The 24,001-nt window shown below is 33.5% G+C and overlaps 1 protein-coding gene across 1 annotated transcript in view; it reads right to left on the bottom strand.

Annotated features, from left to right (window-relative positions):
* LOC145263186 (glycogenin-1-like) overlaps positions 1-24,001 on the bottom strand; it is a 70,559-nt gene that overhangs the window by 10,621 nt on the left and 35,937 nt on the right. Inside the window, exons 3-4 of the mRNA XM_080120242.1 lie at positions 17,030-17,204; positions 1,462-1,624 (exon numbers count right to left, since the gene is read on the bottom strand). Coding sequence (XP_079976368.1) covers positions 1,462-1,624; positions 17,030-17,204 — 338 coding nt within the window. The remainder of the gene's footprint in view (positions 1-1,461; positions 1,625-17,029; positions 17,205-24,001) is intronic.

Here is a 24,001-nt window from a genome sequence, read left to right as displayed (position 1 = left end):
TGTGAGACGTATGAAGGGCCAACGTTACCTTCACATTTTCGCCAAGTTTCAGAAAAATCTAATGGATGCGGCAATAGTTATGGGGTAAAAAGTGTTATGGGCATTTGTGACCCCTATTAAGCTCCTAGGAATGCCGAATCCCAGTGAAAATGGACAAACGATACAGTTTCACGCCTTAAGACATGTATATTTGAATTCAGCACCATGGAAAACCATTATATAAAGTTTTTGAGTAATATGAAAAGACCTCCAAAAAAGCATGTTTTTTTAGCCCTAAATGTCCCAGAGGGATGCGAACCAGAATTTTGTCAAAGTCACCCATACTGACTTTATATTAAAAACAATGGGCTCCACATTTTGGCCAAGTTTCAGGAAAATCTAATGGATGGAACAAATCCTATGGGTCAAAAAGTGTCATTTTTGGCCATTTTGGGTCATTTTTTACCTCTTTTGCGCCCCTGGATGCACCAAATCCCAATGTAAATGGATAACGGTGCAGATTCAGGCCTTAACACGTATATATTTGAGTTGACCACTATGAAAAACCACTATATAGTCAGACATAGTTTTGTTGAGAAATATGAAAAAAAGAGCCACAAAAAGGGGCGTTTTTAGCACTGAAAATCCCCAAGGATGTGAACCAGAATTTTGCCAGGGTCACCCATACTGGATTTATATTAAGAACAATAGGCTCCACATTTTGGCCAAGTTTTAGAAAAATCTAATGGATAGATCAAAAGTTATGGGGCAAAACGTGTTATTTTTTGCCATTTTGGGGCATTTTTGATCTCTTTTGAGCCCGTGGGGACGCAACAGGATTTTTCACAAAAAAAGCTTTTTTACTGTGCACATCTATTTAATGAAATACAATTTGTGGCAACATTTCAGGAAAAACTAATGGATGGTTATCTGGCAATCGTCCGGACTAACGGATTCACAGACGGACGTATGGACACCACTGAAAACAGTTCCCTCTCCGATAAATCGGGGGGACCAAAAAAAAAAAAAACGGAGACTGGCTGTACTTTATATGTGAAAGGCGATTCAAAAGTAATGCTTCCTATTTTTTTCCGCCCGAATGGATCAGACGGGATGGCAAACTGCATTGTTGTGATGGCTGAACTTATGGATTCATGACCCGAAAGTTCCATTTCTTTGTTGCAGATATTGACGGTGTGGGACTCTACGGAAACAACCCTTGTCATGGGCGTGCGTCAGAAGCAGAGATGGGTCATTGACTTCCTGACAAAAGTGCATTGAGAATGGTGGTGACTATGTAGAAAAATAAGTTCCGGAGCACAAGAAATCATTCATTTTAATAGTACCACCTCCGTCTTCAGAGCTCTTCAACTTTTTGAGTTAAAAATTTTTATCACATATATATATATATATATATATATATATATATGAAATATACTTATAAAAATATAACATATAACAATTACAAATTCTTGAACTTACCATCAAAAGTTCCTTGAGTTGCTGCAAACTGAAGCAATGACTTGTAAGTATCTACGTTTGGTTTGAATACAAAGACACCAGAGTTGAAACAATCCGGCCATCCAGAATCAGGAGCTGCTGAGAATTCTTCCCTTTCAAACATATCATCTACATTTTGAATGACCTGAAAAAACAATTTAATATTGTAGTTGCATGGTTTTTTGTATTTGATCATTTTCATTGAAGAGGAGAGCAAGAAAAAAAAAAAAAAAGCAAACCTTGTGAATATTTTGCAATTTATAAGTAGTTCTAGACATTGCTTCGGTATATTACGTTTCTCAATTTTTTAGATGAGGATTGATAATTAATATCATTGAGATTCTACTGACTACTGTTCTCATCTTGAGTGTTATTTTCACAACGTTTCAGCAGATGTAACCTCCGACCTTCTTCAGATATACCATCAATATACAGGGTGGTCCCCCCCCCCAAAACGGACCCCAACTCTAATTAGGCCCCGTTTCTTAGTATTTTGTCCAAATTAAATGAAACTTTGGTCATAACTAGTTTATTATATTCAAAACATCACATCAAAACACTAGGGTCTTTGGCCTTTTTTTCTCCGTTGACTGTAAAATGCTCAGAAAAACAATTGAATGTCCTCTTTTTTTTTTGGTCACCCTGTATTACGTTTCTGAATTTTTTGAGATGAAGATTGATAATTTGTATTATTTGGATTCTTCAGATTACCGTTCTCATCTTGAGTGTTATGTTCAAAATGTTTCAGTAGATGTAACCTCCGACCTTCTTCAGGTGTCTCTTGTTGAACTTTGGAATCTTTCTTTCAAACTGCTGAAATTGTTTGAATCTTTCTGTCGAATTCTTTCGCAATTGTATTTTGAGTGTCGTCTGCAGAAAAATTTAACTTTACAGCTGTGATTTACCCAGTACTTTATCCATTATGCCACGGGCTCAGCAGACGACACTCAAAATACAGTTGTGAATTACTTAGGATTTCTACCTAGTCATCACTTATAGAATAAGATTATGCTACTCCTGTGAATTAAACAAAGGGTTCAGTTCCAAATTCATTGCAGACTCCTGAGTTCGACAGAAAGATTCCGGAGTTCGACAAGATACACTTGAAGAAGGTCGGAGGTTACATCGACCGAAACGACACTCAAGATAAGAACAGTAGTCCGAAGAATACAAATAATACAAACTGTTTCATTGTGTACCACTCATCAGTGTAGCTAGATATAGCAAGTGTATACGCACTGAGATTTGAAATAGGTTTCATGTGCACTTTTATTTGAAATTGGCAGAGATCATCGAATGTTTCATAAACCCATATTTTTTATTGTCACCGATTTTTCAATGAAATCGAAATGATTGCCTGCTCTAATTGGGGACACACTGCGGTGCACCGGAAGGAACCTTCACGTGACTTAGTCCACAATGCACTTTAGTCTACATTGCACTGTAGAGAAACTAATGGTGATTTTATAAAAATAATTTTGTATATTGGCTTGGGTTAAAGTTTGCAAAGAAAAAGTCAAGTATCATGCTTCAATCGTGCTCTAAACAGAAACATTCATTTCAAACGCGCTCCTGTTATATCAAACATACTACTGTTGATTTTATATGGCAGGCTTTTCAGGTATATATTATCAGTATATTACGTTTCTGAATTTTTTGAGATGAAGATTGATAATTTGTATTATTTGGATTCTTCAGATTACCATTCTCATCTTGAGTGTTATGCTCAAAATATTTCAGCAGATGTAACCTCCGACCTTCTTCAGGTGTATCTTGTTGAACTTTGGAATCTTTCTTTCAAATTCTGCTAAAATTGTTTGGAAATCTTTCTGTTGAATCCTTTCGCAATTCTATTTTTAGTGTCGTCTGCACTGGGGATTAAACCTTCAACCTCCAGAAGAGTGTAACTTTATAGTTGGGATTTACCCAGTACTTTATCCATTACGCCACGGGGCCCAGCAGGCGACACTCAAAATACGGTTGTGAATTACTTAGGATTTCTACCTAATCATCACTTATAGAATAAGATTATGCTACTCCTGTGAATTAAACAAAGGGTTCAGTTCCAAATTCATTGCAGATTCCTGAGTTCGACAGAAAGATTCCCGAGTTCGACAGAAAAATTCCGGAGTTCGACGCGATACACTTGAAGAAGGTCGGAGGTTACATCGACCGAAACGACACTCAAGATAAGAATAGATAAGAATAGTAGTCCAAAGAATACAAATAATACAAACTGTTTCATCATGTACCACTCATCAGTGTAGCTAGATATAGCAAGTGTATACGCACTGAGATTTGAAATAGGTTTCATGTGGACTTTTATCTGAAATCGGCAGAGATCACCGAATGTTTCATAAACCCATATTTTTATTGTCATCGAAATCGAAATCGCTGAAATCACCGATTTTTCAATGAAAAGTCCAAAGAATACAAATAATACTGTTTCTATATGTGGGCACTAAATTTATATGGAGAGTACTTGCTTGCTGCCATATAATGGGATCCCTGCGTTTTATAAAATTGTTGACATTAGCCTAAAGATTTCATGTGGCAGAAATGCATTGCCTTATAGTTATGGCAGTTTGCCCACTTAAATATAGGGTGACCCCCTAAAAAACGGGCCTCAACTCTAATTAGGCCCCGTTTCTTAGTGTTTTGTCCGAATGAAATGAAACTTTGGTCATAACTAGTTTATTATATTCAAAACATCACATCAAAACACTAGGGTCTGTGGTCTTTTTTTTCTCCGTTGACTGTAAAATGCGTAGAAAAACAATTGAATGTCCTCTGTTTTTTTGGGGGGGCACCCTGCATAATTGTCTTACCTAGGTATTATAGTAGAAAAGGTTTTTAGATGAATTGTTTGATAAAAAGATTTAGTAGTCTTGTCATTGACCTTCGTAGGGTCATTTTCGATGCCGAGTCACACCGACATCTAATTTATATTGTGTATGAAAGTTATTTTTTAGTGAAGGAAGAAAATGAAGGATATTTGTACAGACATACATGCATATAGAAATGAAAATAAATTAAGCATTTCTATCTATCTATCTATCTATCTATCTATCTATCTAGCTAGCTAGCTAGGCCAACCATTCTCAACCTTTCCTCCATCATTGACCCCCCCCATTTATGTATTTCTCCATTTACCACCTACTCCCATACAAAAAATTCATAGCCACCATAAAGTGACGGTAAAACAAGAAGGTCAAACAGAACCTTTTTATTGTTTAGGACTTTAGGTTTTGTATAAAAGTAGTATTATACATTCGTATCACAAAAAATAAAGAAAATCAAAACTTTTCTAAATAAAAAATTATGAAGTAAATTTGTATCACAAAAAATAATGAAGAGAAACAATAGAAGTATTATCAGTGGAAATACTGCTGATTCATTGAGTCAATCAGTTTGTTTATGCGAGAAACTGTTTTTGATTTCCAAACTAACCTATCTCTGGCCAGGTCTTTGGTCAACCTTCTCTCTTTTAAATCCATTCTTAAAACACCCTCCCGTATTTTCCCTGGCCTTCCTCTGTGAACTAAGCCTACCACGTCAACTGTTCTGCATCTCCTGACCCAGCCATTATCAACGTTTCCTCCATCATTAACGCTTCGACATTTTATATTTCTACATTTTTACCCCCTACTCTCGTGCAAAAAAAATTCACAAGTGACAGAAAAACAAGAAAGTCAAAAAGAACCTTTTTATTGCTTAGGACTCTAGGTTTTTGTATAAAAATAGTTTTATATACATTCGCATTACAACAAATAAAGAAAACCAAAACTTTTTCTAAATCGAAAAATTATGAAGTTAATTTGTATTACGTTTCTTAGACATGACATAAGCTGAAAAGAAATAATTATTTTTTAAATTATCATTAATTATTATTTACCCCACCCCCCGACTATTTAATTTTTATCCCCTCCTGACTATATAATTTCTACCCCCCCCCTTGACTATATAATTTATACCTCCTGAGAATCTCTAATTTAGGTCACCTCTGTTCAAGTCTATCTATCTATCTATCTATGGTCCTGGATATGACTTTAAACTATATCCGATGGTGAGGCCCCAGCTAGCGGGCTTTGGGGAGTGTGGAGCCACCCTTTAATTGCCATTGCTCCCAGGTCCACTCTGACCCTGAGTGGTAGTACCTGTTAGGGTCCCAACTATTGGTTAAATAGAAACCGAATAAAAAACAAACAAAAAAACCCCCACATATACTCTATTAAAAAATCGTTCTGCAAAATCACTAGATTCGGCATTAAATAACCTGAAAAGGGTTGATATGCCGTAAAACAAAAACAACCAAATAACCAACTACCTATCTATTTGAAAGAATAGAAGGCGAGTAATAAAAGATAAATAGAGTTTTATAAATTAAAAATGGAGAAAAACGAAATTTTATAACTATTATGGAGACTTACGTATCCACTCATAACGAACTCTGCTAGCCATTATATAAACCATAAGGTTAGTAGTCTCATGGGGGAAATATCGTGACCTAATACAAAACTACAGACTGTCAAATTTGCAGTCGATAAATACCGACAACTTTTCTTTCATATACACACCTACACGTACGCAAGCACATACGCACACACACACACGCACGCATATACACAGCCTCATACGCACACTCACATTCACGCACACGCTAACGTACACACATACGCGCACAAGTACACACACATGCGAAACGTCACTTCCTTTAAAGTAAAAGCTAGACATGCGCAGTCAGAACACTGACCCCAGTATAAAAGTCAACAAAACCTGTCAACTTCCTCTCTTTTTGCGTCTGGACCAGCGTTCGACCTGCTTAGTCAACGAACTGACCGCATGTTCTAACGTCACTTTCTCTGCTACTGTAATGTGGGGCAAGCGCAAACACACTTAATACACTTTTCCATCTCCATGAACTGGATTGACTTACTCTCTCTATCTCCCCTTCGCTTTGGCCCATCGACACAGACATGTGCGCGACTTTCTACTGAGTTTAACCCTTTCTTTCTACAGCCGGCTTGCCACTTCGCATTTCTCTATTCCTTCCACGCGCGTAGTCGTCAACGGCTGAATGAACACGTGTACACGAAGACCATCATTTCTCAACAGAAAATAAACAACATGTTTATTTTATTCCAGCATTTGAGTTCTGTGTTTTATTCATTCAATTCGTTTCATTATTTTTTCTTGTAGCGAGTTAGGGTATTTTATATCCTGGTCCGCAACACTTGTACAATATATTCTTTCTACCTAACACTCTTGTTTGTGTCTTTCTTCATGACCCTTCCCTAAGGTCACAACGACTGATGACGAGGTTTCAAGAACTCGTGAGGGTAAACCAAATTTTAGATTCCACAAAACTGGTGATAAAGATACGAGAACGCACATTAAAAAGTCAAATTTAAAATACCGCAGTGTTCCACAAGAACTGTATTAAAAAGCAACGTGGTATTAAAAAGATCCCTACTCAACAGCATCGGCCTTGCGACAAAGTATTAGAACAAGCAAAGACTATGTTCCAGCGGAAGTTAAGATCTGTATTTGCAAAACTGTTACCAAAGCAAACAAAATTAATGACTTTTTTTTTGTGCTTAAGAAAAAAGTTTTCTTACAAAACGTACAAGAACAGCACGTCTTTCTGGGAACTGGGCACAATAGAAAAAAGAATCGGAAATATTGTGTCCATAATTGAAGGTCATAAATTCACACATAAAAGACACCTTAATCAGATAAGAAAGCGTCAGTTGGACAAATTACGCACCTCACGAAGAAGGAAAAGGTCATTAAGATGACATGGAACACTTTCGATATGGAACTACGCCAAGCAGCTATAGAACGACGCCAATCGGAAAGAAAAAGGAACAAGTTTATGGTTTAGTTTTTTTTTTCTTTTTTTTTTTCTCTCAAAGCATGGGTTATACTCGCTTTGCTTACCTAAAAAAATAAACATAACATTTTGTTCTTAATAAAAATCTGTTCAGCAATTTTAATATGATATTGCTTATCGCCGCATCTATCTATCTATCTATCTATCTATCTATCTATCTATCTATCTATCTATCTATCTATCTATCTATCTATCTTGGCCAGCCATTTTCAAATTTTTCCATCACTGAATCCCTCGGCTTTATGTATTTATCCATTTACCCCCTACTACCATACAAAAAATTTCATGGCCATCATGAAGTGATAGTAAAACAAGAAGGTCAAACAGAAGGGTTTGTTTTTTTTAAATTATTGTTTAGGACTTTGGGTTTTGTATAAAAATAATATTATATATTCGTATTACAAAAACAAAGAAAATCAAAATCGAAAAATTATGATGTTATTACGTTTCTTAGACATGACACAATCTGAAAAGAAATAATTACTTTTAAATTATCAGGTACTTCAATCATTTACCCTCCCCACCCCCACCATATAATTTCTACCTCCTTAAGGGGTAAATTTACCCCTGATTGAAAATCTCTGATTTAGGCCACCTTTGTCCAAGTCTATCTATCTATCTATCTATCTATCTATCTATCTATCTATCTATCTATCTATGCAACCCCTGTCCAAGTCTATATAAATAAAACAGTAGATGTAAGTCTGTCTGTCTGTAAATATTTAACCCAACACATAAAACTGAAATTAACAAAAAATAGTAATCATCCAGAACGGCACGCCAGTGGAACTCTCTGCTGCTTGCCTGTTTCCCACTTGACTACAACTTGGACGTCTTCAAGTCCAACATAAACAAACTCCTGACAAACCGCCCCCTTAAGTAAGACACTCTATCAAAACCCCTAATACTAATGATTACTACAATACTATCTCATTGATTACTGTACACGCAATAATCCTTATCCCTGAGTGGCCTTCGGGCCTTGATAAGTGGTGACCCCCATGTAACAAAACAAAACAAAAACAAAAAAATAAACTAAGGATTAAAATATTTTTGGATGAATGAATAAAGCATACAGAAATATGTCAGCAATTTGAAATAGAAAAATGTTTATTTCAACTTGCCGGCATATTTCTATTACTTTTGTGCATGAACAAATTCATTCATAGCTTAAAGTGGTTTAATTTTAAAGATTTCTTATATGTCGATAGCTCAAATGCTAGGGAATGCAGCTAGAGCGCCAAGTGTTTTGGTTTCGATTCTAGTTGATGGTACCCAAGTCATTTTTTAAAAACTTTTAAAATTAGTACTATACATTATCACATCTATTCATAGCCTTGAGCCCCTGAAGGGGTATAGGCCATCAACAACTTTGTAGATGCTTTTGTAGCAAGGAGTTCTTCTATGGGGGGAGGGGTGCTGGCCTCACGCCCAACCTTCCCAGAAGTTACATACAGCACTTAGCCTTCCCAAATGGTCACCCATCTGGTACTGGTCAGACTCAACGTTGCTTAACTTCAGTGATCTGATGAGAACCGGTGTGTCAATGTGATTGTGCTGTACTCAGAGAGGTCTCCATCAATTCTCAATTAGGTACAATATAATATTCAATAGAGAATTGGCTCTGTAATAATAAATACAAAATCTGCATTTATTGAAATATATTTAAGCGTATTTTACGACCGGGCAAAACTGGATGCTCCCACTAGTAGTAAATAAACTTTCTAACCAGCTTTAAAATATTAAAAATATTTGTGTAAAAGAGATTTAGAAGGCTGTCACAATGCGAGGAATGAATTATAGTCGCTGTTGGTAAGAGGAGACGAGAACAAGTGGCGATTTACAAATCAATAAGTACATACATATATATATATATATTTTTTTTTTTTATATATATATATATTTATTCAGTTGTATGGTAAAATGTCTTACTTGTAAGTCTGTGCGACGTATTCCATTATTAATTTCGGAAAAATTTTCCCTTTTCAAATGGTGTGCGTAACAGGTCGATTCAAAGCATGCTGGATGAAGGACCGGAAGTTGTGTAGCTATGTGAGGCCTCGGCGTGTTTAAAACACACAGTAGTACTTATCATTTTAAAAAAATGTTTTTATGGAAATCACTGAAGACAAGGTATAAAGCCACTTGACGTAAAGAGATTGATAAAAAATAGTACTTCAAGGTAAAAAATTAGCTCAAGTATTAGATGGATAGATGCCAACCCAGATAATGGTGTTAGTCTCAGTCTTTTCTCTAAATATTATTATGACATGTTTTTCAAAATTGTTTGATCTATTTACTGCCTTCTTTGTTTCAGCTCGTTTGACTTAATCTAGTAGTCTCCATCAATTCATTGTTTTTATATTTCAATGTAATATAGCTTCCTATTCCAGGAACTTTTCAAGAACTGCAGACTTATGGAACTCTTTTCCTGCTGACTGTTTTCTGCCTTCCTATAGCTTTAGTCTTTTCAAAATTAATGTCAATAGGCATCTCTTGTCTTTGTGAAAAATCATCTTTCGTTCTGGTCTCCTCTTTTTCGTGTGTGTTTTTTTTTTTTTTTTTACATAAACGTCACCACTTATCAAGGCCGATAGGCCACTCAAGGATAAGGGTTAAAGAGTGTAGAGTAGTCAAAAGGACAATATAGTAGTCGATAGTAATGGAAGTTCGGTAAATTTGTTAACTTAAGTGGAACGGCTCATCAGAAATTTGTTCACGTTGAACTTGAAGACAACCATATTATAGAAAGCTGGAAAGCAGGAAAACGGAAGACAATTCCACAGGCGTGCAGTTCTAAGAAAGAAGCTTTGATCATGGAAGCTACGTTTAGGTTTAGGTACAGATAAAGAGTGGGGAAAATTATTGATAATGTTTTCAGCTAGTCTCAGTCTTTTGTGTTCTTCAATATTGTCTGCTTCCTTTGTTTCAGCTCATTTGACTCATTGGTTTAGTGGTCTTCATCAATTCTCAATTTTGATATTTTATTGTAATACAGCTTCTTTCCAAAAACTACAAATTTGTGAGATATTTTTCTTCCTGACTGTTTTTCTCCTACCTGCACGTTTGATCTTTTCAAGACTAACGCCAATAGACACGTTCTGTCTTTGCGATAGTCATCTTGTGTTTTCTTTTTAGTTCCTTACATCAAATGGCTTCATACTGTTGAAAATATTCTTAACAAGACTTTGTAGGGTAATTTGCATAAGTGACTTTATTCAAATTACTGTAATGTTATGTCCCTTTTAGAGTGTAATCATAGCGTAGTATCTGTGTTAACTGTGGCAAGCAGGGCCAAGGGTCAAAACATTATTATTATTATTATTAATAATTGATTTGAGCAACGGATGGTTGCTGGATCAGTTATTATGATTAGAAGAATAAACAATTAAATTGGGGAAGAGATGATTGACATGAAATCGCAAAAGGAATGCGAAAATAGAAAATAGATGTAAACATTATTTTGGGGTTTGGATAAACAAATAACTAGATGGGGACATTATGTTGGTCTTAGACACGTAATGAGGTGATGTAAAGGAACATGTGATGTAGTTGGTTTCGAGAGATTGAGAGGGTTGAAGTTTGACCATGAGAGCGGACAGACGTCTAGACAGGGGTGAACAGACAGCCAAGAAACGGGTTGTAAGAATAGAAAATGTAGAGGAACTGCAGATCCTGTGAAAACCATTTGAGACATCTGTAATAAATTTATATTATAAAAATATAAAGTGTTGTTTTGTGGTTTCACAAGTAAGAACAGATGTCTCAATTGGATGGTGCTAATCATTCCATGGTTCGTCACGGAGCAGCAGGAAGATAAAAGAACTCTTCAAGAAAAAAGGTATGAAGCATATATTATTCTTCTTATATATGAACTGTAAAATATTCCCGTGTGATAAGTCTGATACAACATGACTCAGTTTACACACCAATATCATATCCTCCTGGCTAAACAACATACATACGCTTTATACGTTTATTATCTGTCTGGCAGATTTTAAATGTCAAGTGGTATGACTTTGTCAGCAACAGGGAGATCCTATCACAAGCCAACTTCCCAAGCATGTATGATCTGCTCATCCGGAAGAACCTGAGATGGGCCGGGCATGTAAACAGAATGGAAAACTCCCGACTACCAAAACAGATACTGTTTTCACAACTGGAGGATGAGGTATGAGGCATAGGCAGACCTAAGCTCAGGTTTTGTGACACCGTCAAACGAAATCTAAAGGACAGGTTGATCCCTACTGGAAGCTGGCAGACCCTCAGTCGCGACCGTGACAAGTGGAGAATGATGATTCACAGGAAGTTGTCTTCGGACACGAAGGACAGCACATGATGATGATCTGTCCATTAAAAGAACAATATCTCACATCCACTAGATAATACATGGCACGTTTTAATATATCATCTCTTCCAATATAATCCCGATATACAACATTACCTACTATTACTTGAGGAGAGGCTACCTATAAACACTAAAAAAAAGTAAAAAGAAAAAGAACCTTGGACGAGAAAAGGTCAAAAAGAATTTACTGAAAGGAATGAAAACACTCCTGACTTCTGCTACCTAATTTTCTTCAACAAATAAGAACATTCTCCAGAACAACCGTTTTGGAAACTATCAATCTTCAAACTGACATTAGTATTGCTTTTTATTGTATTTGTAATTACTAGCACGACCTGTGGAAATCCCCCCGGGGACTCATTCATATGTAATATATTGATGTTGGCATTCTGTAGATGTTCAGTGTAAATGGAGACACTCTGATATTATTGTAGCTTTTTTGTTAAAACTACAAAAGTATTTATTTAAGCTATCATGAATGCCCGGCAAAGTCCGGTCGTAAAGTACGCTTAAATATTATATTTTAATTCTTGCAGATTTTGTATTTATTATTATGGAGTTAATGTTCTATCGATTTTTATATATTATAAAGTTGCGATTTCAAAAATAAAAAAATATATATTCATATGACTTTGGTGCACTAGCTTGAATCGAAACCGAAATAAAAACTTATGAAAAAAAAAAAAAAAAAAAAAAAAAATATATATATATATAACTACTTCATTTACTCACATAAAATTAATATACGAAAGTATAAATTTATGCGTAAACTTTAAGTATTTACTTCAAAAGTGCTCAATACGTAGGTAGAGCTGGTTAGTTAGTTATAAAATATATATGGCGATTAATAATGAATATTCCACGTTTCATCTGTGTAGGATTCTTCAGGCTTATGCGCATAAGCCTGAAGAATCCTAAAGTGGATGAAACGCGGAATATTCAGTGTAGCTTAATCGCCATATATATTTTATAACTAACTATATATATATATATATATATATATATATATATATAACTTGAGTTCCGAATCTAAAACTTATGAAGAATTCTTGATAAAATTATTTATAAAAAAAAATAGATGACTTAAGTGCCATTAGCTATAATCGAAACTAAAACCCAAACCAAAACTTATGAAGAATTTTTGGTAAAATTATTTATTACAAGAAATGAAAGTACATAACAATGTACGGATATAAGCATGCCACAGAAAATAACACATACGCTATCTTATTAATATATAGATAATTGAAGATTTGTTAGTTAGTTGTTTTTGTTTTACGGCATATCAAGCCTTTTTAGGTTATTTAATGCCGAATCCAGTGATTTTGAAGAAAATTTTTTTAATAGAGTATAGGTTTTTGTTCTTTTTGTTTTTTATTTTTTTCAAGTCGGTTTCTATTTAACCCATAGTTGGGACCCTAACAGGTACTACCACTCTGGGTCAGAATAGACTTGGGAGCAATGGCAATTAAGTTTAAGGTCATATCCAGGACCGATAATCGAATATAATTTGTTTTTGAATGCAATAACTTGTTGGTTTTTAATTGTCTTTGTCCAAAAAACGAAAGGTTCTTCAGCTACAAAAGATTGTTCTTTTCTATAAAAAAAAAAAAAAAGAAAGAAAAAAAAAGGAATGTTTTGGAAATAACTAACTTAAAAATAAAAAAAAAATTTCTAACAATACCTTGTCTGGGATGATTTCTAAACGTAAAAAAGTTACTGCAAGCTTCTTCCATCATCATATATGAGGATCGCCGCAAACACTTTCACACATATTATTAGAAAACTTACCTGGCCCTCCGTCGCCCGGGTGACAAGATCACAGTGTAGTATCTGCTCCGACAGATACTGCGAGCAAAGACCATATGTGGGGGCAACCCCACATATAAGACCTTGGTCAATGTAGGGGCAACCCTTCATACCAATTGTCACTATCCAGCTCCCCTACTCCCCAGGGAGTTGGTTCCCATTTCTCCTTCACTCCTCACTTTAAAAATCGGCCTTGTGCCTAATTTGCTTGGTGGGGAAGCAAATAAATACAAACCCCACATATAAGACCTTGGTCAATTTATCACTATCCAGCTCCCCTACTCCCCGGGGAGTTGTTCTCCATTTCCCCTTCACTCCTCACATTAAAAATCGGCCTTGTGCCTAATTTGCTCAGTGGGGGAGCAAATGAATACCAACACCACATATAAGTTATTGGTCAATGTGAGGGAAACCCTTCATACCAATAGTCACTATCCAGCTCCCCGGGGAGCTGGTCCCCATTTCCCCTTCACTCTCCACATTAAAAAACGGCCTTGTGCTTAATTTGCTCAGTGGGGAAGCAAATAAATACCCTGTTCCGGCAGATACTGCAATCAGAGTCCATTGTCCTTGTGGCAATGAGTTTCTGGTTCATGTAGGGGTAACCTATATAGCAAGAGTCTCTCACTATCCAGCTCCCATTTCCCACCGCTTGGGAGCTGGTCCCCTTCCCCCTTCCCCATTCCTCCCTCTCCACATTAAAAAAACGGTCTTATGCCTAATTTGCTCTCCTGGAGAAGCAAATAAATACCCATATTGTTAGAAAACTCACAATTTCTTCCTTCAAAAGTGATTGGCATGTCATAAAAACAGACAAACCAAACTATCAAAAGTTATGAACATTTGTTGATGAAGCAATTTTAGCCCCTGCTTTTTTTTTTTCCTTCCATGTTGGAGGATTGCTCCAAACCCTTTCACACACTCGAGGATATTCTTTATCAGATTATAGAGTATTGTTACCATATTTGGGCTGGTGAATTTGTCCCATTTCAGAGTTCTTAATAAAGTCCACAAACGTATCTCATTTTATTGAACCCACCCTTCTCTGTACCCTCCCTTTCATGCGATATTACTAGTCTCAGTCTTTTCTATAAATACTACGGCATGTGTTCTTCAGTATTGTCTGATCTATTCCCTGCTTCTTTAGTGTCAGCTCTTTGACTCATTGATTTAGTGGTCTTTATCAATTCAATTGTTTTATTACTTCATTGTAATATGGGTTTCTATTCCAGTATCTTCTTTCCAAGAACTACAGGCTTGTAACATTTTTTTGTCTTTGCGATAGTCATTTTTCTTTCTTTTTTAGTTTCTTACATCAAGTGGCTTCATGCTTTGCTTGTGTAACATAGTGCATATGAAAACGTGGGAAAATATCAGCAGCAGCGAAGGATAGCTGGCTTGCAATTTACAAATTTTCAAACATCATAAAAAAACGTATCCAATACATAATATTCCCCAAAATAGTTCTAAAAGATTTCAAAAAGTGTTTCCAATAATTCTTAAAAACAAAAACAAACTAATTTCTATAATTCTTAATTTAAATAAGACCGAAAAAACCCTTTTAATAATTATTAAATAAAAAAGAATGATCGGGAAGATGTAATAAAAAAAAAAGAGTCCAATGGGGAAAGGAGTGGCTAGTTACTTTTAATGCATCTAAAACCAAGCTTCTATCTTTACATCATCAACGTTCTGATCCCTATCTGGCATCAATTGAAATGAATGGCTCTCGTCTTGGGGAGGTCTCATGTTTTGACAAGTTTCTGGGCTTGACCATTACTTCTGATCTGAAATGGAACACATACCTCAAATCTGTTGCTAAGGCTGCTGAAAAAATGGTGGGATCCTTCTATTGATCCAGTAGATATCTCACTGGTGATGCAATTCTCTATTCTCTAAGAGCCAGGTACGTCCTAGGATGGAGTACTGTTGCCACATCTGGGCAGGAGCTGCTAGAAAGGACTTATCATGCCTTGATAGAGTTCAAAATAGACTTCGTAGCCTCATAGGAGATGTTCGTTTATCTTCCCTGTAACCTCTATCTCACAGAAGAGATGTTGCGAGTTTGTCTCTGCTTTATCGTTATTTTCATGGCAAGTGCTCGATTGAGCTTCAATATATGGTCCCCCCCTCGCCAAACTTTCACAAGAAACACTCGTCTAGCTGAAAACACTATCAATGATTCCTCCCACTCTTTATCTGTGCCTAAACCTAAACGTAGATTCCATGAACAAAGCTTCTATCTTAGAACTTCACGCCTGTGGAACTGTCCTTCGTTTTTCTGCTTTTCAGCTAACTACAATCTGATTGTCTTCAAGTCCAATGTAAACAAGTTCTTAATGAGCCGTTCCACTTAAGTTAAAAAATTTACCAAATTTCCATCACTAACGATTACTATATTGTTCAATTGACTGCTGTACACTCTTGACCCTTATCCTGGAGTAGTCTCTAGGCCTTGATAAAAGGTGATGCCTATGCAAAAAAAAAAAAAAAATATGCACAGGGGAGATATAAGTGCGAGAGAAAAGTAGCAAAGAAATTGATCTGCCTTGTCATCATTTCTGGTAGAGCTACGCAGGAAGTTAGGAAGTATGTTAACTGACTATAACCAATAGAATACCTACATAAGCTCCGTTGCCAAAATCACTGGAAAATGGTGGGATCATTCCACTACTCCAGAAAGTAGTTCTTTTCGGTTTATAAGAGTCAAATACATCCTAAGATGGAGAACTGTTACCACATCTGGGGAGGAGCTCCTATGAGTATCCTTTCCTGCCTTGATACAAAACCTTGGTACAAAACCATCTTCTCATCTGAAATGGAGAATATAGTCAGCTAACGTACTTCCTAACTTCTGGCGTCGCGCTACCGGAAGCAGTGCCAAGGCAAATCAGTTGCTTCACTTTCGTTGTTCTTCAGTATTTTTATTGTGAAGCGATTTATTGAAATAAAATATAAGAAAAGGACATTATCGAAAAAGATACAATAAAACTAAACAAAATTATGGAAAGATAAAATTGACAGTAACAGCAGCAGTAACCAAAAAATACGCATATGCAAATTAGAAAGTGTGCACGAAAAGAAAAAGGACAAAAAGGAGAAAAAATGCACCACGTGGTTGGGAGAAAGGAAGTCGGCATCAAAGAAAATGGATGTGTAACGTCTTCAAAGACAAGAATGGGTTGGCTGTGGCGGACATGTGGTCAAAGGAAGAAGAAAAAAATGTACATTGGGTGAGATGGACGATGTTGAGAAACTTTTAAGTGATGTCGAGACAGGAAAGTAACGATAATAAAAATTTTTGTTAGAAAAAAAAAATGCCGACCTGGATTTGTATTTATTTCTTTTCTCTTGTTTGTATGTAACGGCAACGTTACGCTTGCAGCAGGGGGAAAATCACTGTAACTTCTTCTGTCTGTCATTCCATATAAAGATCTGACTTTATTCATAAATAAAAGAATAAATAAAGTAAATTAAAAAGAAAAAAAAATTCTGATTACCAAAGTGTCTGCATCCAAGAATACACATTTGGAGTATTGCGTTAAATTCCAACAGTGCAACTTTGTGAAAGTGACGTGCAAATCGGGTCGGCCAAGAAGCTGAAGATTTTTGAAATCTTCACTGGACAGTAGGTCAACAACATGGACATCATCAAAAACGGTGTGCAAGTTATGTCTACAAAATAAACAATACATGTTTAAAGTCAGAGTTGTGTTTTCCGTGATACAAGCGTTGTTTAAATTTTTAAATAAAATATATATATATATATATATATATATATATATGTATTTTATTTAAAAATTTAAACAACATAACAATATATATATATATATATATACATTTATAAGCCAAATTGCAATGCAATACAATAAAAAATAAACAAACATTTATTTGTTTAACATTAATATTTCAGAGATAGACTCCCTCCTCAGAATTTTATACATTTTTTTCTTGCCATGATGTGAAATTGGTCCAAGTGACAGTTAGTAAAGAATCCGCATGCTTTCTGTTTGTCTGTTTGCGGTGTTATTTTGAAATGCCAGAAGAATACACTCGGTGCACATGATATAAAAGTCAGAGTTGTGCTTTCTGTGATAGAAGTGTTGCTTATAAACCAAATTACAACGACACATTACGAAAGTAAACAAATATTTATTTGTTTAAAATTAATATTTTAGAAATAGACTCCATCCTCAGAATTTTATACATTTTTAACACTTAAGATGAGAACAATTATGGCAACTTTAACACCTGACGAAGGTCAAAGGTTACATTGACTGAAACATTGTGCAGACAACACTTAAGATAAGAACGATTTTCCGATTGATCTAAATAATACAGGCATTCATACTTCATCTCAAAACTTTGGAACTGTAATTATACTCCCTTTTACTTAACTATTTTGGAATGGCAACAGCGTCTACTGTGCATCATCAGGACCCTCGTCTCGAAATCAAGCAACTCCAAGTTTGCACCCACATGTAGTAGCTGATTCCTTGCAGCAGGCGCATGCTAATTGTGGCCACTTATTATTCGTCGGTTTCTCTATATTGTAATCGCACTTTTGCAATTATTTTAAAAATAAAAACCTTTATACAGGGGGAATTCAAAAGTAATGGATCCTATTTTTTTATTCTGCCTGAATGGATCAGATTGGGATTGAAAATTTTATTATTATGATGACTGAACTTATGTATCCATGACCTGAAAGTTTCATCTCTTTGTTGCAGATACTGTATAAAAATATATGAAAGTAATAAAATATACGAAAGTATAAAAATATATAAAAGTATAACAATATATAAAAGTATAAAAATATATAAAAGTATAAAAATATATAAAAGTATAAAAATAAATAAAAGTATAAAAATAAATAAAAGTATTAAAATAAATAAAAGTTAAAAATATATAAAAATATATAAAAGTATAAAAATATATAAAAGTATAATATATATAAAAGTATAACAATATATAAAAGTATGAAAATATATAAAAGTTAAAAATATATAAAAATATATAAAAGTATAAAAATATATAAAAGTATAAAAATATATAAAAGTATAAAAATAAATAAAAGTTAAAAATATATAAAAATATATAAAAGTATAAAAATATATAAAAGTATAAAAATATATAAAAGTATAAAAATAAATAAAAGTTAAAAATATATAAAAATATATAAAAGTTAAAAATATATATAAAAGTATAAAATATACGAAAGTATAAAAATATATAAAAGTATAAAAATATATAAAAGTATAAAAGTATAAAAATATATGAAAGTATAAAATATACGAAAGTATAAAAATATATAAAAGTATAAAAATATATAAAAGTATAAAAATATATGAAAGTATAAAATATACGAAAGTATAAAAATATATAAAAGTATAACAATATATAAAAGTATAAAAATATATAAAAGTATAAAAATAAATAAAAGTTAAAAATATATAAAAATATATAAAAGTATAAAAATATATAAAAGTATAAAAATATATAAAAGTATAAAAATAAATAAAAGTTAAAAATATATAAAAATATATAAAAGTTAAAAATATATATAAAAGTATAAAATATACGAAAGTATAAAAATATATAAAAGTATAAAAATATATAAAAGTATAAAAGTATAAAAATATATGAAAGTATAAAATATACGAAAGTATAAAAATATATAAAAGTATAAAAATATATAAAAGTATAAAAATATATGAAAGTATAAAATATACGAAAGTATAAAAATATATAAAAGTATAACAATATATAAAAGTATAAAAATATATAAAAGTATAAAAATAAATAAAAGTTAAAAATATATAAAAGTATAAAAATATGTAAAAGTATAAAATATACGAAAGTATAAAAACATATAAAAGTGTAAAAATATATAAAAGTATGAAAATAAATAAAAGTTAAAAATATATAAAAATATATAAAAGTATAAAAATATATCATCATCATCATCATGACGGGCTCCTTGCCCGGACCAATGTGACTCTTCCTCTCCAGAGTTTCCTGTTTTCCATCAGTTGCCGCAGATCTTCAGGTTAACAGTTGGCGTCGTGTGCTATTTGTTGGATGTACGTGGATCTAGGTCGTCCTCTGCTTGCGCGTCCGTGTCATGGAGTCCATAGCAATACATAACTCACCAATTCATGCTTGCTCCTCAGACAATGACCGCCAAATCGTAGGCATCTTTCTTTGATGGTATTAGATATGGCAGGTAGGTTGCCATAAAGTTGCTGCTTCTTGGGATGATTTTGCCAAGATATATCTAATATTGTTCTTAGCATACGGGTGTATGTGCTGTCTAGTTTTCTTTCCAATCTTTTGGTGAGTGTCCAATCCCTCTCTGTGGAAACTATGTTGCTGCCCAGATACGTAAACTCAGCAACTTCTTTCAGTGTTGATCCAACCAAAGCCCTGATCTCTCCCTTCACATTGAAAGTCATAAACTTTGTCTTATCCGCATTTATGTGGAGACCAATGTCATTTGCAGACTTTTCTAACTTATGTAACAGTGTTTGCGCATCAGCAGTGTTATTCGCGAACAAAGCAATATCGTCTGCGTAATCTGCATCAGTTATGTGTGCTGATTGATGACGTTTGTTTCTGGATTCATTTAGGGTGAAGCCTAGCATGTTGTGTATATCAACAGAGGTGCGAAGTACAAAGTCAAGACAGACAATGAAAAGAAAAGGGGTAAGAGTATCTCCTTGTAGAACCCTAGTGCGGATGTCGAAAAATTCAGTGTCCCCATCTGGGGACCTAACCATTGCTCGAGTGTGCTCATATAGCATCATGATAGGATTAATGACTTCATTTGGAATGCCATATGCTTTTAATATGCTGGCCATTTTTCCTCTATGTATAAAAATATATAAAAGTATAATAAAGTATGAAAATAAAAATAGAAAGAACGTAATAAAAATGAGTACATGTACAGGGGAGATATAGAGATTGTTTTGTGTATTACAGCATAAAAAACGCATGAAATAGAAACTCAACTTAGCACAAGACACATTATGAACATTTAAGGTTTTGAATATTTTTTTTCAACAATAAAAGACTAGATTGAATATGCGTGTTCAAAAAATTCATTTTCATGTGTCGCCACCTTTCAAAATAATACAAAGTAAGGTGTTGAAATAAACAGAGAAAAAAGGGATAATGTTCATAAACAGTACTTATTTTTTGTTCCTTTTTGTTGGTTGTGTGTGTAGCGGTCACAAAGAGGAGTGTTTGCCCACGTTAACGCTTGACTGCCCCTGTGTAAAGTTTCCTTGGTGTCTTGTTTCCCTTCTCTCTCATTTACAAACAATCCTGGGTTTTTATTTCTTCTTCGGCTCATAACTATAGCACAAGTAAATCAATACTTTAACGTTTCGGATATTTCATTGGTGATCATAACTATAGCACAAGTAAATCAATACTTTAACGTTTCGGATATTTCATTGGTGATCATAACTATAGCACAAGTAAATCAATACTTTAACGTTTCGGATATTTCATTGGTGATCATAACTATAGCACAAGTAAATCAATACTTTAACGTTTTGGATATTTCATTGGTGATCATAACTATAGCACAAGTAAATCAATACTTTAACGTTTCGGATATTTCATTGGTGATCATAACTATAGCACAAGTAAATCAATACTTTAACGTTTCGGATATTTCATTGGTGATCATAACTATAGCACAAGTAAATCAATACTTTAACGTTTCGGATATTTCATTGGTGATCATAACTATAGCACAAGTAAATCAATACTTTAACGTTTCGGATATTTCATTGGTGATCATAACTATAGCACAAGTAAATCAATACTTTAACGTTTCGGATATTTCATTGGTGATCATAACTATAGCACAAGTAAATCAATACTTTAACGTTTTGGATATTTCATTAGTGATCATAACTATAGCACAAGTAAATCAATGCTTTAACGTTTCGGATATTTCATTAGTGATCATAACTATAGCACAAGTAAATCAATGCTTTAATGTTTCGGATATTTCATTAGTGATCATAACTATAGCACAAGTAAATCAATGCTTTAATGTTTCGGATATTTCATTGGTGATCATAACTAGAGCACAAGTAAATCAATGCTTTAACGTTTCGGATATTTCATTAGTGATCATAACTATAGCACAAGTAAATCAATGCTTTAATGTTTCGGATATTTCATTGGTGATCATAACTATAGCACAAGTAAATTATTACTTTAACGTTTCAGATATTTCATTAGTGATCATAACTATAGCACAAGTAAATACATGCTTTAATGTTTCGGATATTTCATTAGTGATCATAACTATAGCACAAGTAAATCAATACTTTAATGTTTCGGATATTTCATTGGTGATCATAACTATAGCACAAGTAAATAAATGCCTTAACGTTTCGGATATTTCATTAGTGGTCATAACTACAGCACAAGTAAATCAATGCTTTAACGTTTCGGATATTTAATTAGTGATCATAACTATAGTACAAATAAATCAATGCTTTAACATTTCGGATATTTCATTGGTGATCATAAGTATAGCACAAGTACATAAATGCTTTAACGTTTCGGATATTTCATTAGTGATCATAACTATAGCACAAGTAAATAAATGCTTTAAAGTTTCGGATATTTCATTGGTGATCATAACTATAGCACAAGTAAATCAATGCTTTTATGTTTCGGATATTTCATTAGTGATCATAACTATAGCACAAGTAAATCAATGCTTTAATGTTTCGGATATTTCATTCGTGATCATAACTATAGCACAAGTAAATCAATGCTTTAACGTTTCGGATATTTCATTAGTGATCATAACTATAGCACAAGTAAATCAATGCTTTAACGTTTCGGATATTTCATTGGTGATCATAAGTATAGCACAAGTAAATCAATACTTTAATGTTTCGGAGATTTCATTGGTGATCATAGCTAAAGCACTAGTAAATCAATACTTTAATGTTTCGGATATTTCCTTAGTGATCATAACTATAGCACAAGTAAATCAATACTTTAACGTTTCGGATATTTCATTGGTGATCATAACTATAGCACAAGTAAATCAATGCTTTAACGTTTCGGATATTTCGAGTAGTGATCATAACTATAGCACAAGTAAATCAATACTTTAACGTTTCGGATATTTCATTAATGATCATAACTATAGCACAAGTAAATCAATGCTTTAACGTTTCGGATATTTCATTGGTGATCATAACTATAGCACAAGTAAATAAATGCTTTAACGTTTCGGATATTTAATTAGTGATCATAACTATAGCACAAGTAAATCAATACTTTAACGTTTCGGATATTTCATTGGTGATCATAACTATAGCACAAGTAAATAAATGCTTTAACGTTTCGGATATTTCATTAGTGATCATAACTATAGCACAATTAATCAATACTTTAACGTTTCGGATATTTCATTGGTGATCATAACTATAGCACAAGTAAATCAATACTTTAACGTTTCGGATATTTCATTAGTGATCATAACTATAGCACAAGTAAATCAATACTTTAACGTTTCGGATATTTCATTGGTGATCATAACTATAGCACAAGTAAATCAATGCTTTAACGTTTCGGATATTTAAGTAGTGATCATAACTATAGTACAAATAAATCAATGCTTTGACGTTTCGGATAATTCATTGGTGATTATAACTATAGCACAAGTAAATCAATACTTTAACGTTTCAGATATTTCATTGGTGATCATAAGTATAGCACAAGTAAATCAATGCTTTAACGTTTCGGATATTTCATTAGTGATCATAACTATAGCACAAGTAAATCAATACTTTAATGTTTCCGATATTTCATTAGTGTCCATAACTATAGTACAAGTAAATCAATACTTTAACGTTTCAGATATTTCATTGGTGATCATAAGTATAGCATAAGTAAATCAATGCTTTAACGTTTCGGATATTTCATTAGTGATCATAACTATAGCACAAGTAAATCAATGCTTTAACGTTTCGGATATTTCATTAATGATCATAACTATAGCACAAGTAAATCAATACTTTAATGTTTCGGATATTTCATTGGTGATCATAACTATAACACAAGTAAATCAATACTTTAACGTTTCGGATATTTCATTAGTGATCATAACTATAGCACAAGAAAATCAATCCTTTAATGTTTCGGATATTTCATTAGTGATCATAACTATAGCAGAAGCAAATCCATACTTTAATGTTTCGGATATTTCATTGGTGATCATAACTATAGCACAAGTAAATCAATACTTAAATGTTTCGGATATTTCATTAGTGATCATAACTATAGCACAAGTAAATCAATGCTTTAATCTTTCAGATATTTCATTGGTGATTATAACTATAGCACAAGTAAATCAATACTTTAATGTTTCGGATATTTCATTGGTGATCATAACAATGGCACAAGTAAATCAATACTTTAATGTTTCGGAT

The sequence above is a fragment of the Euprymna scolopes genome, chromosome 38 (assembly GCF_053919585.1).
Source record: "Euprymna scolopes isolate OS-2025 chromosome 38, ASM5391958v1, whole genome shotgun sequence".
Lineage (NCBI taxonomy): Eukaryota > Metazoa > Mollusca > Cephalopoda > Sepiida > Sepiolidae > Euprymna > Euprymna scolopes.
Note: the sequence above shows the minus strand (reverse complement) of the source record. Positions and strands in the feature narration are given on the sequence as shown.